General features: G+C 38.1%; 1 protein-coding gene across 1 annotated transcript in view; it reads right to left on the bottom strand.

Moving 5' to 3' along the window:
- The window catches only part of LOC139933917 (GRAM domain-containing protein 4-like), a 45,790-nt gene that overhangs the window by 4,191 nt on the left and 18,994 nt on the right, over window positions 1-22,605 (bottom strand). Inside the window, exons 10-15 of the mRNA XM_071928149.1 lie at window positions 20,527-20,575; window positions 15,147-15,265; window positions 14,477-14,586; window positions 12,330-12,484; window positions 11,608-11,707; window positions 5,964-6,048 (exon numbers count right to left, since the gene is read on the bottom strand). Coding sequence (XP_071784250.1) covers window positions 5,964-6,048; window positions 11,608-11,707; window positions 12,330-12,484; window positions 14,477-14,586; window positions 15,147-15,265; window positions 20,527-20,575 — 618 coding nt within the window. The remainder of the gene's footprint in view (window positions 1-5,963; window positions 6,049-11,607; window positions 11,708-12,329; window positions 12,485-14,476; window positions 14,587-15,146; window positions 15,266-20,526; window positions 20,576-22,605) is intronic.

Here is a 22,605-nt window from a genome sequence, read left to right as displayed (position 1 = left end):
AGATATACACAAACATAAACTGAAACCTCACCATGCAATGCCTCAAATCCACTAAACACCTTTGTAAATGTCACAAATTACTTCCAACGAAACGATCACTGCAAATCCCATAAGTCTTTTCTCGTTTTGTTTTGGACAGACACGTCGACAACTTTGCAGTGCATTCCCCCCATGTCAATAAAACATCTGCCTTGATGGCAAAGCGAATCCTTTAGAGGTTCAGAGAGGCTTGTAGTGATTGACAATCCCTGAGCTCAGAATTTATTTAGATATTCTTCCTGATTGAGGGAGATTTACGCTTCTATTAAATGCCACTGATCTCTAGGGAAGCGAGGCGAGTAGATTGTATCAATTTGCTGTAAATACACAATTTCCCTCGAGATTTGCGTACATGTCTCAAGTTACAGATGGCAGATTTGCATAAACAAAAACATCCAGTAATTCTTTCAACTTAATCGAGTTGCTGGTGGCAATGATGCCTCTAATAGAACGGGGAGGAAATCAGGGATTTCAAACTGAAAAGAAAATGTTGATTGAAATTCCACAGGGAGGCAGCGCATGAAGTACAAAGCCAAATTGTTCAATTAGTAATAGTACTTTTAAGTTCATATCTTAAGGAGGTTATAATGTGGAATCTATGGGTAGGCATTTATCAGTATTCTGAACTATTACAATATGAGTACATTCTGGGTTAATTAACTAATAGAGTGTTGTGGCTGAGCTGATAAGAGCACCGGACTCAAACTCTGGTGTTTCTGTTTAGCAGAGTGAGTGTTTTAGTCCCTGTCGTGACACTTGTGTCCTAAAGCCTGACTTAACCATTATGTGTTAATGCTGCATCCTTCGGACGGGATAAAATGCGTTGGTTATTGGAGCCTCAATTAAACACAAGAATGATATGTTCACATTCTTCATAAAGCTTCTCAGACATTTCTTTTGATTTAGCCATGACCTCAAAGTTTTACCTAATTAAAGGGGTCCAAAAACAATAGGCTTCTGGGGGTTTCAATAACAACACCACACACCATGAGTTGAAATACATGAAACAAGTCCTTCTTGAGTTATCGCTCGGACAATGTGTATTTGAGAGATCCCAAGACCAATCCCCCACACCCGGTTTGGGGTGGATGTTATTTATCCATACAGACCTTGAATTTTGGCAAGACGTCCAAAAACAATATAGGCTTCCAGGAGATTCCAAGACAACCAAGTTTGGAGTTATAAAATGCAAAGTCCTTCTTGAGCTATCACTTATACAACGTTCATTTTGTTTTAGCCACAACATGTTTGGAGTAGAAATACATGTAGGCCTTTTGAGTAATCAAGAGGTTGGTTATCACTCATAGGATATTTCTGTTGTGTTATCCAAATGACTTTGATATTTGCCAAAGAGGGTCCAAAACTACAGGCTTTAGCGGAGAACCAAAGATCAAGTTTGAGTTGACAAACAAACTAAACTGACTACTTTATTACAATTACTCTGTTTTCCTTGTATTTATAATGTTAATGTTTTTAGTTTTTACTGAACACATAATGAGAGTTACCTCAGACAGGTAGACCACAGTTGCAAAAACCATGATGCGCTAGCATTTTTAGCATCCTACTGATCACTGACAAACACAAGAAAAGACCATCATCATCATATCTGAACTTGCCTCTCTCTGGACAAGCAGAATATGGAGTATTCCCCTGGTAGACTTAAAAGATGCATCTTAACAAATGAATGCATCCATCAAGAATGAGCTGGCAAACAAACCTAATCCAATTGTCCTTTTGTCTGATCATTCTTCAATCACTACAGTAACCATGTTTGTTAAATCGCTTGTCCTAAGGACAGGCCAAGTACATGTAGCTCTGACAAAACAAAAAGTCTTTAACAACATTGCAGCCATTGTTGGTGAGAGTGACCTAAAAATTATATGCCATAAAGTGGGTATCGAATTTGGACAGAACAAAAGCCGTGGATACATCACATTCAGAAAAACAGTTTTAAATTAAGACCAGACTTTCTTTCTCAAACATGTAATGGAAACTCATACTTAAAGGGGCTGTGAATCATAGTCAGCCTGTGCGAGCTGTGCATTGAAATATACCCACAGAGCAGCTCAGCCCTACCACCCATCCCAGGAATTAGAGCCTTCCCAATACCCACAGAGCAGCTCAGCCCTACCGCCTATCCCCAGGAATAAGAGCCTATACCCACAGTGCAGCTCAGCCCTACCACCCATCCCAGGAATTAGAGCATCCCCTATACCCACAAAGCAGCTCAGCCCTACCACCCATCCCCAAGTGTAAAAACCTCCCCTATACCCACAGAGGAGCTCAGCCCTACCACCCATCCCCAGGAATTAGAGCCTCCCCTATACCCACAGCGCAGCTAAGCCCTGCCACCCATCCCCAGGAATTAGAGCCTCCCCTATACCCACAGAGCAGATCGGCCATACCACCCATCCTAAGGAATAGGCACCTCCCCTATACCCACAAAGCAGCTCAGCCCGACCACCCGTCCCCAGGAATCGGAGCCTCCCCTATACCCACAGAGCAGCTCAGCCCGACCACCCATCTCCAGGAATTAGAGCCTCCCCTATACCCACAGAGCAGCTCAGCCATACCACCCATCCCCAGGAATTTGAGCCTCCCCTATACCCACAGAGCAGCTCAGCCCTACCACCCATCCCCAGGAATTTCAGCCTCCCCTATACCCACAGCGCAGCTAAGCCCTACCACCCATCCCCAGGAACTGGAGCCTCGCCCATACCCACAAGGCAGCTCAGCCCTACCACCCATCCCCAGGAATTGGAGCCTCGCCCATACCCACAAAGCAGCTCAGCCCTACCACCCATCTCCAGGAATTAGAGCCTCCCCTATACCCACAGTGCAGCTCAGCCCTACCACCCATCCCCAGGAATTAGAGCCTCCCATATACCCACAAAGCAGCTCAGCCCTACCACCCATCTCCAGGAATTAGGGCCTCCCCTACCAAGGGGCTGTATATCATAGTCAGCCTGTGTGAGCTGTGCATTGAAATATACCCACAAAGCAGCTCAGCCCTACCACCCATCCCCAGGAATTAGAGCCTCCCCAATACCCACAGTGCAGCTCAGCCCTACCACCCATCCCCAGGAATTAGAGCCTCCCCTATACCCAAAGAGCAGCTCAGCCCTACCACCTATCCCCAGGAATTAGAGCCTCCCCTATACCCACAGTGCAGCTCAGCCCTACCACCCATCCCCAGGAATTAGAGCCTCCCCTATACCCACAGAGCAGCTCGGCCATACCACCCATCCTAAGGAATAGGCACCTCCCCTATACCCACAAAGCAGCTCAGCCCGACCACCCGTCCCCAGGAATCGGAGCCTCCCCTATACCCACAGAGCAGCTCAGCCCGACCACCCATCTCCAGGAATTAGAGCCTCCCCTATACCCACAGAGCAGCTCAGCCATACCACCCATCCCCAGGAATTAGAGCCTCCCCTATACCCACAGAGCAGCTCAGCCCTACCACCCATCCCCAGGAATTTGAGCCTCCCCTATACCTACAGAGCAGCTAAGCCCTACCACCCATCCCCAGGAACTGGAGCCTCGCCCATACCCACAAGGCAGCTCAGCCCTACCACCCATCCCCAGGAATTGGAGCCTCGCCCATACCCACAAAGCAGCTCAGCCCTACCACCCATCTCCAGGAATTAGAGCCTCCCCTATACCCACAGTGCAGCTCAGCCCTACCACCCATCCCCAGGAATTAGAGCCTCCCATATACCCACAAAGCAGCTCAGCCCTACCACCCATCTCCAGGAATTAGGGCCTCCCCTACCAAGGGGCTGTATATCATAGTCAGCCTGTGTGAGCTGTGCATTGAAATATACCCACAGTGCAGCTCAGCCCTACCACCCATCCCCAGGAATCAGAGCCTCCTCTATACCCACAGTGCAACTCAGCCCTACCACCATCCCCAGAATTAGAGCCTCCCCTATACCCACAGTGCAGCTCAGCCCTACCACCCATCCCCAGAATTAGAGCCTCCCCTATACCCACAGAGCAGGTCAGCCCTACCTCTCACTCAATTGCTCCAGGGAGTAGGCATACACATTCAAACCGGAAACCATGACAAAAGAGTACAATAGGGTCTACGGTTCGAGAAAGGCCCACAGTTGCAAAACATGTACAAAACCAATGGTTACAAAGTATAAACAAAAGAGGGACAATAGGACGTCCACGGTTGCAGGAGTTTACACACACTTGTGTGCACTGACTAGGCCTGGGCGAATAATTTGAATATCCGGTTAATGGCGAATAGGTTTTCCTATCCGTAACCGCGAATGCCTTTTTTTTCTTAACCAGATATCCGCATAGGGCGCGAATACCTTTTTACAAACCGGATAATTCTGTAATTACGACCGAGTAACCGGATATTCTTTAATATCCCGAATATCCGCGGACGTCGGGCGACAACTGATATGAATTGTTTTGTCTGAATCCTTATGAAACTTCTATTAAAACAGCATAAAAAAGCATATATTTAGTATTTAACTATGCTCACCTCCATGTAGAGTTAAAACAATGACATTTCTGACGTAATTTGTTCAAAGATTACAAAAGTTTTCCTTCACGTAGAGTCAATCACGATGAAAAGAAAAAGCAAATCGCCATCTTTAAATTAGATCCGGTCATTTTTGTGAATGAACCGCGTGACACTGGTCTAAAACTAATATCAATCCGCCCATAACATCTCATTCACAGACGAACAGCGCCCTCTAGCGGCAAAAAAAAAAAATCCATTTTTTAAATAGCGCCCTCTAGCGGCGAAGACAACATTCGAATATCCGGTTAATTTCGGATAGTTGGCCAGTGGTATCCGAATAACAAAATTTCACTATTCGCCCAGCACTAGCACTGACTATTGCTTTTTGGGTTGGTTTTCCAACTACATTATCACACTAAACCAAATTTTCACACTACCAAGACTACACAATCAATTTACAGAATAAATATAACCGTAGAACATTATTAACCCCCACTGCTCAACATGTTCCTTTCACATCTGAAGCAATTTTCCTGAGGAAAATGAGCACTCATCACAGCATCAGTAGGATGGCCCATGATTTACCTTGCTTAACCCTAAACCCAAGCAGGGTCCAGCTACACATACTTCTTGTACGTTTTCAAGGAGTTTGACAAGTTTAGCATTTCAAGTGTAAAAATAACTTTGTTTCAGGCCTGGAATTGCCCATTATCCTGGTCTTGGCCTTGGTGCACCTTCTTTAGTTTCCCCTACACGGTATGACATTCCTCTGGATATGACTTTTAAAAACCTCTCATACATAGAATGAAATGCCAGACCTAGGTCTTTAATTGTCACTTTCCCTTTCAACCTCTGGTTTTAAATTGAGTTATTCCATCCTCTGAATTGTGTTTTTGAGCCCATTGTGTGGCAATACGTGCACTCTATCAGTGGAATCCATATATCATTGTCATACACTGGTGGGTGAGACATGTGTAGAAATATGAACCATTCCAGCTCGAATATAACAGAAAACACGTTGCCATTCAATGGCCTTGTGCTACCAAAGCGTTTCTCATTAAATTAATATGGTTGGAAAGATCTCAATGCTCAGACTTCACTATGGTTGTCACAATAGCCCCAAAAGAAAAGAAAAAAACCACACACACGGCCTGCAGAGCTAAAAAATTATGCATATTCCTTTGGACTTTCTGTTACAGACATGCAACTGTAACTTTAAAAAAAAGAAAAATTAAAAATTGTTAATGTATTTTTCAATTTTGTATGGTAAAACAAAATCATGCCTGTTTTTAAGCTAGAAAAAGTTAAGGATAATTATATAATTAAGGTCTAAACCCTAAGACAGTCGAGACCTCAAGAAGTTGGTATTTGAGACCTACAGAAACTGCATGCCTGTATAGGCAAAAAGCCAAATGAATGAAAGAAATATTGAATGACTTACCTTCTTGTCAAGTAGAGCCTGCCATTCTTAAAGCAAACCGTTTTATCTCGGACGATTTGTGTGCATCGTTTACCAGCATGCCAACCTGAAAATACAAACATCCAATACAGGTTCCAATCAAATCGGTAAACATAAGATTTATTATTTGTTTTTTTTAATAAACATACCCCAACTTTATAGTTATTAAATAATAAACCACAAGGGAAACTGACTGGGTACATTTTTAAAATGATTTTGGGATGAACAAAGAAAAATTGACTAGAGCGGGATTTGAACCAACGACCTCTGGTTGAACGTGCCGGTGCTCTACCAACTGAGCTATCTAGCCCTATGTTGGTGGTCTCCCTATTTATAGGTCTCCCAACTTTATAGTTATTATATAAAAGTGGGGGTCATGGGTTTGTTTCTAGGCTTATTTTTATTTTGACAATTGGAATTAAAAGATATTTCCTCCTCTTTTATAACATTTTCAGACAAAAACATTTCTATTATTTAATTATCAATCCTGTATTTGTCTTATTACTTGAAATATTGCCCTTTAATGCCCTTCCCCCAAAAATGACACAACATAGACTTTTCAGAATTCCTCCACTAAGTAGTGTATTTGTGTTTCTTCCCACTAGTAACATAGTGCATGAGGCACTTGAACAAAGAAGCTTTTTTTTATGTATAGATGTTAAATTTGCATCGGGGATAGAGAATATTAATGTTGTTGTTTTTTTGTTTTTTTAACCCATACACGATATGTGTTAGCACTGCACACTCAGTACTTTCCAGAGTCCTATGAAAAATATCCAATTCTAGAGCAGTGTTTTATCAACTAGACTACAGAGATTGCCCGGTATCTAGAGGCAGTTTGAATCCTATGTTCAATGTTAAATTTGCATCAGGGATAAAGAATATGAGTTTTATTTTATTTTGATTTAAATTTTAAATATTTTTTTTCTCACTTATGTAGCACCTTGTAAGTGCTTACAGGGTTCTGCGGTGCACTCCGAAGCCACTGTCAGACACATCCAGTTCAACCCCCTTCTCTTCACAAAAACTCAACAGGGTTCTTTCAACATACATGACTTCCAGCTTTACTTAAATATTCAGATAACAGGTTCACTTAAAGGCACTGGACACCTTTGGTAATTGTCAAAGACCCGTCTTCTCACTTGGTGTATCCCAACATATGCATAACATAACAAACCTGTGAATATTTGAAATCAATTGGTCATTGAAGTTGGGAGATAATAATGGAAGAAAAAAACACCCTTGTCACACGAAGTTGCTTTCAGATGCTTGATTTCGGGACCTCAATATCTACATGTAATTCTGAGGTCTCGAAATCAAAATCGTGGAAAGTTACTTCTTTCTCGAAAACTACGACGCTTCAGTGGGAGCCGTTTCTCAAAATGTTTGATACTATCAACAGTTCTCTATTGCTTGTCAGCAAGTAAGTTTTGATGCTAACAATTATTTTGAGTAATTACCAATTAGTGTCAAGTGCCTTTAATTATCCAGACACCCACTTAACTAATTAGGCGATTAAACGTCAAATGACACAAAAAGAGAGCAAGCATCTCCATAGCCCCTCAAAAAAATTAATTCATTTGACCAAAGTGCATTCACTTTTTTTATTATTAAAAATGATTTGATGGACTCTAATGATCTGTGGACGCCATGCAACATTTACTTTACTGCTCCGCATATATTTGTATCCAAGCAAACTCGTCATCTTCAACATCCTTAAGGGACTCAGACACACTGCCGGAGCGGAAGCTCTCAATTGTTTGCTAAATGAAGTTGTGCTGAAACTGATTTGCAAACATGATTTTTGTCTTCTTCTATCTATCAAATTTAAGGGGGCTGTCTGTGTCATCCTGACTGTAATGAAAGCCTGTAGTAGTACATTGAATCATGACTTCTTACCATCAAACTCTCCATAGATTTAACATGGGTGGAGAGCACATGCATGCAGTTACTGTGTGAGAGTTCATAATTCCATGTAAAGCCAAAGGCCTGCTTTTTAAAACATGACCACACAGCCCCTTTAAAGCCATTGGACCCTTTCGGTACAGAAAAAAAAAAAAAAAAGTTCACAAATTTACAAATAATTTACAGGGTGTACAGAAGGTAATGGTGAAAGACTTCTCTTGAAATATTAGTCCATGAAATGCTTTACTTTTTGAGAAAATGGTAAAACAATATAAATTCTCGTTAACGAGAATTACGGATTTGTTATAAACACATGTCATGACACGGCGAAACGCGCGAAAACAGGAGTGGGTTTTCCCGTTATTTTCTCCTGACTCCGATGTCCGATTGAGCCTAAATTTCCACAGGATTGTTATTTTATATATAAGTTGTGATACACGAAGTGTGGGACTTGGACAATACTGTTTACCGAAAGTGTATAATGGCTTTAAAGGCAGTGGACACTAGTGGTAATTACTCAAAATAGTTATTAGCATAAAACTATACTTGGTGATGAGTAATGGGGAGAGGTTAATAGTATAAAAACATTGTGAGAAACGGCTCCCTATGAAGTGACATAGTTTTCCAGAAAGAAGTAATTTTTCACAAATTTGATTTCGAGACTAAGATTTAGAATTTGAGGTGTTAAAATCAACCATCAAATGCACACAACTTTTGTGTGAAAAGAGTGTTTTTTCTTTCATTATTATCTGGCAACTTGGAAGACCAAATAAGCTCAAATTTTCACAGGTTTGTTATTTTGTGCATATGTTGAGATACACCAAGTGAGAAGACTGGTCTTTGACAATTACCAATAATGTCCAGTGTCTTTAAGCACTATTCACACCAATTTTTTTTTCTATTGATAGAATGTGCTACAAAAACACTGGATGGCCTGTTCACTTGTGAGTTGCTAACCCCAGGAATTCTTAGGAAGAACCTTTTTTTTTTCTGGCAGCAGTGTCCACCACTACTTGGTAATAGCTTTTCAACCGAGGCTGCATTAACACAACTTGTGTGTCTTTTTCTTGTAACCACAAACTTGGGTTGAAGATACCTCAGAAGTTTCGGTTTTTAAATAAGTGTGATTGGGATAGATACTTTAAAAATAGACTATAATAAATCACATAAATATTTCTTGAAATTGTTTTTTTTTTAATTTTTTTTTTTAACAAACACAATCTGTTATTTTGTTGAATGGCGAACCATACATTCCACTAGTTGTATTTCAAGAAGCAAGCAAACATTGGGTTTTTCCATCACTATCCACAAATCACAAAAAAATGTGACCCGCTACGTGAAAATGAGTCAGATGTCGCCCAATGCATTATTAAGTTATGGACAGTTTAATGTTGAAAACTTTTTAAGATCTTTATTTGCACGGTTAACCTTGAGAACACTTACCTTTAGGCTATAAAGCTATGAATACAACAATTTTGTGATCATACTTATGTCTAATTTGTATCCTTTTGCGCGCATTGGCAGTTTAAAACATCACTTTACTTGTAATTCGTTTTTCAGAAAAAATGATGTATTGGCTAACTTCAAACAGGAGTAACTCAGCAACGCGACACTCCCCAAAGCTTAGACATATACCAAATTACTGCTGCTGGTTTGTTCTTTCCAGCCATGCATACAACTCAATTCTTGAAATTGTCAACATCTGACTCATTTTCACGTAGCGGGTCACAAATTGTTTGTGTTTCTGTGCATGAACAACTAACGAAAAGAACATTGAGTCCTTTCAAACAGCAGCATTTTAAAAGATTTGAAGGCAAAGTGCCTCTTTAAACCCTATATTCCTCCTAGAAAACTGTTTGAATTCATGTCACGATTCAAAAGCCTAAATCAAATCATTCCTCCGGTGATTATTATTTCTCATGCCAAGCCACGTTCGTGGAATGAACCAATTCAATCATCCAATAAAGAAACACTCATGTCTTTCATGAAGCGTATTGAATGTTGTGGACTTGTATTTTATTTCATTTAAAGGAATGCTGCAGTGAATTCAAATAAAACAGTTAATTTTGCTGTCATTTATGTCTGATATATGTATTGAACATCAATAAAATGTTTTTTGTTTATACCCGACATATCTGACTTGCATAATTAGCGAATAAGTCATGCCCCTCCTTTTGTGGATTGTTACCGCCCCCCTCCCATCGACGTCACGTGGGGAATTCAAACATATCGTCGGCAAAAAGAGTCTGGTCCATACATACACGCGCCTAGGTACATGACCACACAGTGCACACGTCTCTATATGCACAAAGCCAGGGGCCCGACGACTCAGGTTACCTACATGATGTCACGTTTATGCAAATGAAGGCTCCCTTTAAGGAGCGGGGTGGGTTCCCCTTATCTCTTGAAAACCATTTTTAAAATACTTGCTCATTTAATAAAAAATAATAAAAAAATATTTCAGGTTTAAAAAGTCATGTTTAATCGTTTAAATGAACAAAAAAAATACTGCAGCCACCCTTTAAAGACAGTGGACACTATTGGTAACTGTCAAAGACCAGTCTTCTCACTTGGTGTATCTCAACATGTACATAAAATAAAAAAAATTTTTGAGCTCCATGCAATCGGTCGTCGAAGTTGCGAGATAATAATGAAAGAAAAAACACCCTTGTCACACGAAGTTGTGTGCTTTCAGACATGTCAGACGCTTGATTTCGAGACGTTAAATTCTAAACTTGAGGTCTCGAAATCAAATTCGTGGAAAATTACTTCTTTCTCGAAAACTATGTCACTTCAGAGAGAGCCGTTTCTCACAATGTTTTATACCATCAACCTCTCCCTATTACTATTCACCAAGTAAGGTTTTATGCTGATAATTATTTTGAGTAATTACCTATAGTGTCTACTGCCTTTTATCTAATTTCATTTCATTGATTAACTCTCAGAAAAGTGAACTTAATCACTATCAGCGACATAGCCAAGAACCCCCATGGAGAGAAGAAGAGAAGGAAGTTTCAGTTTAAGATGTGGGAAGAAATCCCCAGAGAGTTATTCCAGGGAAAACACAAGCAGTCAGGTAATCCCTATAGTGCCCACAGTGTGATTTGAACTGGGTTCCTAGAGGTAGAAAGCAAGGGACCACAACGTCAACCTGACAACCCTTTTGGATTTCAGCTATCTTTTTCTTGTAAGGGCAGAGTATACTTTTGGTAATTGTGAAAGACCAGAACCCTCACTTGGTGTATCCCAATATAAAATTTAAAATAAACTGTGTACATAGTTTCATTTTGGTCATCAAAGTTGTTTGAATTAATGAAAGAGAATACACTCTTGTCACACCCTTTCAGATAACTGCAAAAGGCTTCATGCTCGGATCTGAGCCTTTTTTTCAGATTCAATATTTGGGGTGAAATATTACCTAATATAGGATTTGAAGCATTGCATGGTGAGGTATCAATAAATTACCTCTTTCTCAAAACTACATTTATTCAAAGGGGGTCGTTTTAAGACTGTTTATAAATATCAACAGCTCTCCAGTGCTCTTTACCAACTAGGCCTAAGATTTTAGGGTGGAGTAATTACCAAAGAAAACCCTGGCCATCTTGCTTTTCTTTCACACAAGCCAAAGTGAGGCATAAAGTCAAAACTCAACATGTGTCTTAGAAGCCTTGGTATAAGCTCCAGGATAGAGATGTCAGGGAACTATTCGTTCTTGTCTTACCTGGCAGTGGAACCTCTTCAGCAGGTAGTGAGAACATTGCAGTGAAGTCTTCATGACCCTCTGTTTGGCTTGTCTCAGTAACAACTGATGGAATGACATACTGGGGGGGAAATGCATTACAACTGGATTCAGCTAAATGTGCCAATACAACTTAGAATAAGAGAGTGGTGACGAGTTCTTAAACGGGCTTTTAAAACCGGCAAGGTCGTGGTCATGCAAAGCCAAGCCGGTTATAAACAGCTCCAGCTGTGTCTATAGACCGTATTGAATAAGAAGTCACCATTCAAATATCTGCCCTACAACATGGCATCTGTGCGTGTGTGCGTGCATGTGCTGTGGGAAATCAAACGGGAAAGCTGCATGCTGCGTGCTTCGTTTATGTGCCCGTATACGGTTTGCCCTACAAGATGGCGCTTTTCATATAGCAAAAAAAGGGTTATTCAATACGGTCTATATCAGCTGTTTAAACACCCCTATGTGACACGCTCTCGACAACTAGGAATAGCGAAAATGTCTGCTTTGGGGAGTTTATGAATTGTCTGTAATACATGCCTGCACAAATAACAAAGACTAGGGATGCATACATTTATCATCAAACTTTTTTGTTAAAACGCGAATCAGTTGGATAAAAAAATTAAATTAGAAAAACTCTTGGCTGTGACCTTACAAAAGAGAGGTCCAGACATCCAGCTATAACAATTACATCATCAGCTGTTTCATACCTTCTTCCGTTTCTCTAAGGTTCGTCTTCGATCTTTCTGCCAGTTAGTTGGGAGAGACTGCCACAAGATGTAGGCACTGTCGTACTTGGCCTTCACTCGAGGGAATTTACGGAAAATGTTATTGGAGATGAATAACTTGAATCCCATGTACATTCCTGGAGAGCGGTCGGGAAAAATGATAATCACAATCGGACAAATGGAATTAGGTGAGGGTTTGCGATAACACCATTTGTAACACTCTGTAGTAGTGTAATCCTGAAATGAACCGGTGGTTGACAACTCGACGTTTCGATCAGTATGCTGTGATCATCTTCAAGAGAATCAAAGCATACTGATCCAAACATGGAGTTGTCTGTCACTGGTTCTTTTCAACACAACTCAATGGTGCTAATGCAAACCTCACCTTATTATATTCCCACCAGGGAAATTTTCAAATCCTACAGACAGATCTTATGTAGGGATTTGACTTTGTGATTGCAAATAAAGAGGATATGTTTTGATATTTAATAATAGCAACAACCATAACACTCATTGTCATAGTCATAATAATATTATTATTTTACTTAATCTATGCCTTTCTATACTTAAAATATTAAAATATGCCTGACAACTAAAATGAGCTTAAGGAACTATTAACAGTATGCATTTTTGTATAACAATTACTTTCAGACAACAGCATAGGATTCACAAGGAGTAAACTAAAACATATTTGTAAATATCAAACGTATAAGAAAAAAACATTAAAATCAACTGGGCAAGCCAGTGACCAAAACAGTGAAAATATCATGAAATAAAATGTTAAAACATCTGTTACGTTATTGCGGTACTCGCTACAAATAGTTTACACATTATTTGAACTGGCCTTCTGCCACGAGCATGCTCAGTGCTCTTAAATGGCAGGGGTAGAAGGTTCGAATCCAACCGAACCCGGTAGACCTTTGCCTGAAAAGCACCATGGTATACACTGATCATCACATATCAGTGTAAAATAAAAATTAAATAGAAATATTTCTGGTGCAATTAATAAATCTAGTTGTACATTCAAGATTCTGGTGAGATGTTTGAAAGAGAAATTGGCAGAGGTTGGAGAAACTGGAGGATGGAGAAGATGGGAAAGGAGTACTGGAAATAAGGAAGGAAGAGAAATCCACACTAAGACAAGTTGATAAATAGACATGTACTCTGAAAGCACAATGGCGAGAATGTTCATTCATCCAATCTTAAAGAGTAATAAATACAACAATTTATAAAACAGATTTATAAATGCAATAAAACAGAATTGTAAATGCAATGAAACAGATTTATAAATGCAATGAAACAGATTCATAAATGCAATGCAACATATTCATAAATGCAATGAAACAGATTCATAAATGCAATGAAACAGATTCATAAATGCAATGAAACAGATTCATAAATGCAATGAAACAGATTCATAAATGCAATGAAACAGATTCATAAATGCAATGAAACAGATTCATAAATGCAATGAAACAGATTCATAAATGCAATGAAACAGATTTATAAATGCAATTAAACAGATTTATAAATGCAATAAAACAGATTTATAAATGCAATAAAACAGATTTATTAATGCAATAAAACAGATTCATAAATGCAAAAGAAAACGATTTATAAATGCAATGAAACAGATTTATAAATGCAATGAAACAGATTTATAAATGCTATGAAACAGATTCATAAATGCAATGAAACAGATTTATAAATACGGTTAAACAAATGCAATGATTCAAAAAATAATATTGATTGGATTTCAAATGTTTGCACAATGCATCTTATTGAAACAGTAAAAGAGACAATTGACAAAAAACAGGTATGACTAAACATTGAGAAAACAAATACATTAAAAGGTTAAAAGACAGATCAATAAATTGACAAATAATTTAAATTGATAAAATTCAAATGTGCATCCTTCAACAAATTCACAGATTTCAGAGCACATTAAAAGAAATATGTAAACAAATATGTAGGCAGGCTTTCAAGGAGACAACGGACGCAATCCTCCCCCCCCCTTTCCTCTTGTCTTGGTGCCCCTTGAAATAATTCAATAGAAATGCACACATTTTTTGGAGGAGGGTTTTTTGGGGGAGAGGGGGGGCGTGTAATGAAGTAAACTTGTTACTAACCTGCACTGATGAGGAACCATTCAACCGGAAGGATTATAGATGCCATGAATGCACACAGTAAACCAGTGTACAGTTTCTGAGTTGCTTCCGGACTACCCCATGTTAACAAACTGTAATCGATAAAGATGTAACAAATAAAAAATTAAAAAATAATAATAATAACTTACATTAGGTGCCTGGAACAAACGCAAAATAAGGAAATGGAATAGTCAAAAGTTCACCTTGTGACTATATTCTCTGAAATATATTTTGTTTTAAACCATTGAATCAAGTTTCTAGGAATTTCAAAATGTTACAGCAAAAACAAGAAGGTAAATGTAAATGGTAATACAAATTATTATGGGGGTTGAACAAAGAAAAATTGACTAGAATGGGATTTGAACCAATAACCTCTGGATAAACGTGCAGGTGCTCTACCAACTGAGCTATCTAGCCCTATGTTGGCGGTCTCCCTATGTTGTCAATATCTTTGCTATGGGGTGCCATATTGGGGGTTTTTGGTAATAAAAATCAAACTTATTCTATTTGAGCAGGGACCATGTAGTGCCGAGCTAACAAGTTGATATACATGTAACTATCTTCATTAAGAAAAACACCAGACCAATTCTACAATGGCCTGAATATTTTTCTGATAGATTTTGATTTACGAGAGATACATGTAGATACTCACTTCTGTAGTTTCTCTAGGCCATCAGCTATCGTGCCCATGTAATTCTGAACTCTTCTAGCCACGAATAAAACAAGTTGAAACTTGTCTGAGAGTCCAAGCTGTTTGTCTACTTCACTCTTCTAAAAAGAAGAGAGGAAAATAATTAATTTTTTTATAATAGTATTAATAATTTGGGAGGCTAATCATCCATACTTGCAGCTAAGAGCTGAATTGCGAAGGATGCGGCTACAACGTGTTCGAGAAGCAGGCATGCAAGGGCGCCTTTGGCTGCCAGCCACACCGACCCATTATGACCAAGAAGCACAGCCAGAGATCAAAAGTGTTTGATTTTTTCCTGAGGGAGGAAAACCAGATGGTCTTGAAAACCCTATTGGCACAGCAGAGAAGCAACGCACAGCTGAACGCTCATATTATTGCCTTGGGCGGGTATCGAACCAGGGTCACCTTGATGAGAGGCAGGCGCTTAACACACAAGCCAACCATGCCACCTAATTTGGGGGGTTTTGAAAAGGACTTGCACAACAATACACGTACCAACAGTTTTCCTATAAAAAAAAAATTGTACAGATTTTTAAAAAAGTCAAATCTAGTATTTTTTATTACTGAACCTAAAACTGATAGAAATTTACAAAGTCAGTTCCCCTTGTGGTTTTTTATTTATATTTGCAAAGTTGCATCCCCTTGTACTTAAGGTGTTCACTCTGCTGCTCCTTCCCAGGTTGTATCTTACTTGACAGTGGTGCATCATTAAAAAGAGAGAGAGAGAGTGGACAGGTTTGGTAACTGTCAAAGACCAGTATTCTCACTTGATGTATCAAAGTATTATGCATTAAATTACAAACCTGTGAAAATTTGTGCTAAATTGATCATCAGAGTCGCAATAAAATAAAGAAAGAAAAACGCCCTTGTTGCACAAACTTGTGTGCTTTCAGATGCCTCATAAAGGCAAGAAAGTCTTTTATTATTTGAGTGAGAAATTAGCCGTTAGCCACAGTACTGATGATTTTCCTCATAAAATGCACAACTTGCAAGCTATCTATATATGAAACGACCTTTTCATTTGTATTAACCACAAAGCTCTTGAAAATTATAGATATCAAAGAGCGAAAAATCAAATTAGTTGCAGTGCTTCAACTGTAATTTTTCTGAAATAAGTTTTTAGCTCCATTGAAAATATGTTCTGTTAGCCAGAGGAATCTTACCCTGAATATCTCATGATTTGATTAGGAAACTGTGTTAGGCACAACATCGAAATTTCCTTCAGGGCAAAGAAAAATGCCAACAATTCTGGCACCAAATTTTAAGAGAAAAAAAGTACTTCAAGAGAATTAACTTAAAGGCATTGGACACTATTGGTTATTACTCAAAATAATTGTCAGCATAAAACCATTACCTGGTAACAAGCAATGGAGAGCTGGTGAGAGTTTGAAACATTGTGAGAACAGCTCCCTCTGAAGTAACTAAGATTTTGAAAAAGAGGTAATATCTCATTCAAATAATAAAAGACTTCAGCAGAGCCTTTCACTATGCATCTAAAATCACACAAAGTAATGCGACAAGGGTATTTTTGTTCTTTCATTATTCTCTTGCAATATTGATGACAAATTGACCAAAATTTTCATATTTTTGTTATTTTATGCATATATGTTTGGAAACACCAAGTGAGAATACTGGTCTTTGACACAGACAATTACCAAATGTGTCCAGTGCCTTTAAAGCGTAGACAAACACTCTATCTCTATCTCTCTCTCTCTCTTATTGATGATGCATTACTGTCTAGTTCCCATGGCATCAGTGGGAAGTTCTTATTCAATAAAACAAAATTCCCAGGGTTTGATTTGCTTGGATTATCAAGTAGTAATTGAATTGTTTACTAACTACTAAAGTCTATAAAGTTAAGAGCTATAAAGTACAGAGTCAGTTCAATGCTATTTTGGCTTGCTTCTATCGATGTATAAGTACATGTAACACTCTACTCATGTGAAAACTTTTACAAATATTCAAAAACCAGTTGAGTTGGAAACTGGAGATGGAGGAGTGGGGTAGGGCTGGATGTGGGCTTAAGGGTTCAAGCAGTCTTTAATCTTAAAGGTAGGGTAGGGTCATAGTTTGTTTTGTTGTCACTGCAATGCTGATTTAGACGAACAATTCATCACGTTTTTCTCGTAGCGGCGAATTGGCAATTTTGAGCAAATTTGGGTTTTTGCAGTTTTGGGGTTAGTTTGTCTTCTGCATTCATTTCTGAAGGTTTTAAACCGAAATAATGTCTCCTTTTAAAGATATAGAGTCACAAAGTTGGCGAATATTTTGGAGGCTAATAAACGTTTCTTGACATAGTGACGAATAAGTGATTCGCCACTCCGTAAACACATAAATATACAGTTTTGTTTTTTTACATAGTGACGAATAGGCAAATGCGCTGGTAACCACTCCATTTATGAGTGATGTACCAATGGTATGCCAGGTACCATCGGTTTCTCTGAAATGAGGTCAGTTGTTACGGTTTCATAATGCGGGTCCCTCGAAGCTAAAACATAACTTTAGATAAAAGTAACATAATTTTGAGGTAAACATAGCTCTGAAAGACAGATTGTTTCAAACTGACTTAATAAATTAGTTTGTATTATTCGAAGTCCGTTCAGTCTTCAAGCTAACCTTAGTAGTTCAGGTACCTATCTTGCCAAAAGGGTTGATTGTTGGCATTTGTATACTTGTTGTCAAGTCTAAAAGATTTTGCTCATGATGAGTATTTTTTGTCAGGATTTGTTTTACTTCAAGAATGAGTAATGCTTATTCTGTTTTCCAATAATGTGGCAACATTGAGTGAAGCCTCGAGTCTGGATGGAAACAGTTCAACAGTAATCTGATTTTATAAATCAGTGGTTTTACCAATAACTGTTTTGGAGCATTATTTTAATTCCTGTCATATATCAGAATTTCCTGGTGTGGCCTAACCAAGCTTTGATTGTAAACGAAATCATTTAATTTTTTACATATCGACGAATCGGGCACAAAAAGTGCGAATAGGCGCGCAAACGAGAACAATGTTTTTTACACACTGACGAATAGGTTTAAAAGGTTATAATTGTTTATTTTAGATCGTTTCATAATAAAATAAATAAAATAAACAAATACCTTCTATACATTTGTACATTCCTAGAAACATACCTTACATTTTGCAAGTGATAATGTACGATACAAAGATATGAAAGCAACGGATGAATACGCGTCAAAACTTCAAAGTAGATTTACTCAGAATGCACTTTTTCCCGATTCGTCAGTATGAGAAAAACGCGACGAATTGTTATAACCAAATAATAAACCTCAAGGGAAACTGACTGGGTAAGTTTTAAATGATTTTAGGTTAAACAAATAAAAATTGACAAGAGCAGGGGTTGAACCAAAGACCTCTGGATTAACGTGCCAATTGCTCTAGCAATTGAGCCATCTAGCCCTGATGTTGGCAGTATCCCTTTTTTTGTCAATAACTTTATTAGAGGGTGGCAGTCAGGAGCCATACAACAGTTTACTGCAGTGTAGCCAGGCAAATATTTTCAAACATACAATGAAATTGTAACAAGTATTGTTTCTCCTGAAGACGAGCAGAGTATACTGTTCGAAACGTGGAGACCAAACCGGCTCTTTTAAGAGATTTACACATGGTTATACCCGCAAGTTTACTATTTATTAATAGATTCTTCTTATGAAATTGTAACTATTTTAGATTACAGTGTCTACTTGTTGAGAAAACGCGATAACTGTCACAGTATTTTCACTCGAGCGTTGAAACCATCCTCGATAAGCAATAATAATAATAACTAGAGATTCAGAGTTTGTGAACAAACTCAAGGTGTTCGGTTTCCGGGAGTAAAACCCTGGATTAAAAAACAAATATTACACCTTGCTTTGTTCTCAAGATTTGTAATAAATGATTCAAATTGCAAAAACTGTCAAAACAACATGATTACGTCATCTAGTAAAAGTGTATGTTTGGTGACGTCATCGGTAATATTTGTTTTAAACCAGACCTTTGCCAGACTTGTATGCTGTGATGGTAAAGCATCAAAGGATGTATATTTCAACCTAAAAGGCAATAAACAACGCCCTTTCAAATCATTTCACAGTCCCTTCGGTTTAAACAGGTCAAAAGGTCAACGAAAGTTCACCAACATATCCATTTTTGTAAAGTACGTAAAGCCCTTTCATATGATGTATAGATTGTCAAAATAGCTTATGTAGTTTAGGTTATATGAACTTAGGAAATATTGACGACTGTAGAAAAGACTGTAAGGGGCATGTATGTTTTAACCGCCTTGAACGTAGACTATTCTTCATGAAGCTTTTTCGCGCTCTATGGATGATCACTGGAGCGTGACTCTGCTGCACCGCTAATACACTACACGTTGTGTGTATGCCTACGTGCAATGTTTATGCACATACCAATGGGGATTTACGTTGTTCTTTAGACGTGAATTTTGAAATTTTCAACCTCTCTTTTGAGCCGGAAGACAACATCAAAATAGGGTCATGTCTGTGGGGCGTTTACGGAGTTTTTAAAGACGATTCCGATGATGTTTCGATTGTAAGAATCCCTCATGTAGATCAAAAGTTATGATTTTTTGAATTAATAAACTTTGAAAATTCATAACTCAAGAATTGATGACGTCATCATGACGTAACTCACACGGTTTCTTCTCCTAATAAATCGCTAACTATGTGTGAAGTTTCAAGTTCATACGAGTTTTGGAAAGGCGCTTTTGTTAGCGGACAAGGGACGCTGAGAAGAAGAAGAAGAAGGAGTATGAAGAAAAAGAAAAAAAAAACGAACAAAAATAAGAGGTGTTCCGGGCTGTTGGCCCGAACACCTAATAATAATAAACAAGCATTTCTATAGCGCCCCACGAAGAACGGAGCGCTTTACAAAGAAGGTGACTGCCAACAGCATCTCAGGCTGCAGCACTTGTGATTGGACACCAAACCCTCATAAATCTGTGCTATAATTCATGCATGAATCGCTTCTCCGTTTCAAATCTTTTGATTTTGACCAAAAGGGGGCATTTCTGACAAATAATTTTGCAGGATGATTACTATCTTTATAAAAAAAAAATATATAAAATTCCGCAAGTCATTAGTAAAGTACAACCGTACCTATGAATAGTGGGGAAATTAAATTTAATTTGATTCAAGAGAACACATATTTTCACATTTGCACATGTAGGCATCATCCAAAAGCCACGAGGCTTGTGATGAATGGACCCGCTACAACAATACAAAACAAAACAGGATAAACAGCACTAAATTGTAGAACAATGAAATAACAACTATTATGTTTTGAAAGTTCAAGCAAAAACAAATTAAATATAGCTAAAGTAAAGCATACCTCCTCTTCCTCCGGATAGGGCAGAAGGGAAAACTTGATATCAAATCCTCTGAAAGACAAGAAAAAAAAGAAAAAAACATTAAATTTTATCTTCAAGATTTGCACCTCTGATTGGCCCATCCATGGCGGTATTACACAGTCCATGGCCCAGCTTCATAAAGCTGTTAAGCAGAAAGTACTACTTAGCAAATTAATTTGCCAAGAAAAAACTAGTTACTAGCCATTCTTCCCTTAAGTAGTTAACGCAGAATTTCGGTGCTTGCACAGTAAGCAGAGCGTGCAGAAATTGGCAGGGACATTTCTGAAATTAAATAAATTGTATGTATTTTTGTTTTAACTTGAAGAATGTTGTCAGTGACTTTTTGTTAATTTTGTCAATGTTTGTCAGTAAGTTAGTTAGCAAGTCTAAATTGGTACAGTTCTTTTTTGAGTGTGCAGTAAATTGTATTAATATTGGGGGTGAAGTAGCAATAATTATTTGACACTTCACGAGTTGTTCCCAAATGAAATCGTTCACAGCCTGTCCGTCCAAACAAGGCAAGGAAAGGACAAGGTCGTTGTCTACATCAGGGACTCAATTATCATGTCCAAAAGATGTTTTTTAGAACTTTCGGATGTGTTTCCATATATCTATTTCATTGTTTTAAGGAATTTTTGTTTTTGTTTTCAAATGACAAGAAATAAGAATGCATTTTATCTGTGCATTGTCAGAGATTATATTAATCATTCAGTGAAGCATGAAGAGAATAGTCAAGATTTCATCCTCTGATTATAGTCTTCAACAATGACAATTTACATCCCCAAATATTTGCATATAATATCTTCTCTTTTTTTTGGGGGGGGGGAAGTATAGTCATTCTTCTAAAATTATCAAAACGAACCCAAATAAACTTGACAGAATAACCTGAAATAAAATTGTAAAACTGTATATAAACTTAGTTATTGTAGACGTGAAAAAACAACAACACAGGTAAATCCAGAAGAGGAAAAAATAATATAACATAAAATTTGATACAAACAAGGAGTAATTTAATACTTGTCCTTCACATTTCAATACAGACACCTTCGACCTACATGTACATGTAAAATCCAGAAAATTTGGTGGAAAAAAAAAGAGAAAACAAATTATAGTTTGTCTGGGAATTTTTGCAGGTTTATTTTATGCATATTATGTAAACGTGCTTTGTCGATCGCTACAATCAAATAACAATTACTTGGTCAGTCTTCAAGCTTATCTTGTTATTTAAAAATTTTTGTTTGAAGATGTTGATAGTTCAGACAGACAGAAAAAAATTGCATTGTTAAAAATGTTAAAAGATGTGCCAAATTTAATCCAGCTGCTTGAGAATAAATTATAGCTAAGCCCACAAAATTATGCTTACTAAAATAAGATAATCTGCGACTAGCATCCTGCTTGGTTTTGCTCAGCGGAAAATGACTCAACAATATGCAGCAATATGAAATTAAGCTCAGATTGAATCTGAAGATTTGTTTTACCAATTTTGTATATTTCAAGTCAATAAGGTTTATCGCAAATAGCAAAATATCAAGAGAGGGCGCTGTTGAACCCACACAAAGGTATAGGCGTTGTATGCGCGAGCCGTAGAAACTGTATAGAAACCGCCCCATATTCCTTCCCACAATGCATTGCGTTTCTGAATCGAGATAAACCTTATTCAATTCAAATAAGTTCGGATCCAAGTTCAAACATTATTCATCATACCAGCATGAAAATCATTCCCTCGGTTTACACATATAAACAATTTTAAATATAAAATACACAACACAGACATGTATTAAAAGCAAGACAGCAGATAAAACCGCAAACAAGAACGAGATGAGTTGCTATAGACTGTATTAAATATGACGTCACCGTTCAAATATCTGACCTACAACATGGCGTCTGTGCACATGTGCGTGCATGCATGTGGCGTAGAAATCAAACCAAAAATGTTGCGTGCTGCGAGCTTCATTGATGTACGCGTTTGGATGCGCATACAGTTTGCCCTACTTATGGTGACTTTCATAACAAAAAAAGGTTATTCAATACAGTCTATTGGACCATTGTAGAAGACATAC

The sequence above is a fragment of the Asterias amurensis genome, chromosome 2 (assembly GCF_032118995.1).
Source record: "Asterias amurensis chromosome 2, ASM3211899v1".
NCBI lineage: Eukaryota > Metazoa > Echinodermata > Asteroidea > Forcipulatida > Asteriidae > Asterias > Asterias amurensis.
Note: the sequence above shows the minus strand (reverse complement) of the source record. Positions and strands in the feature narration are given on the sequence as shown.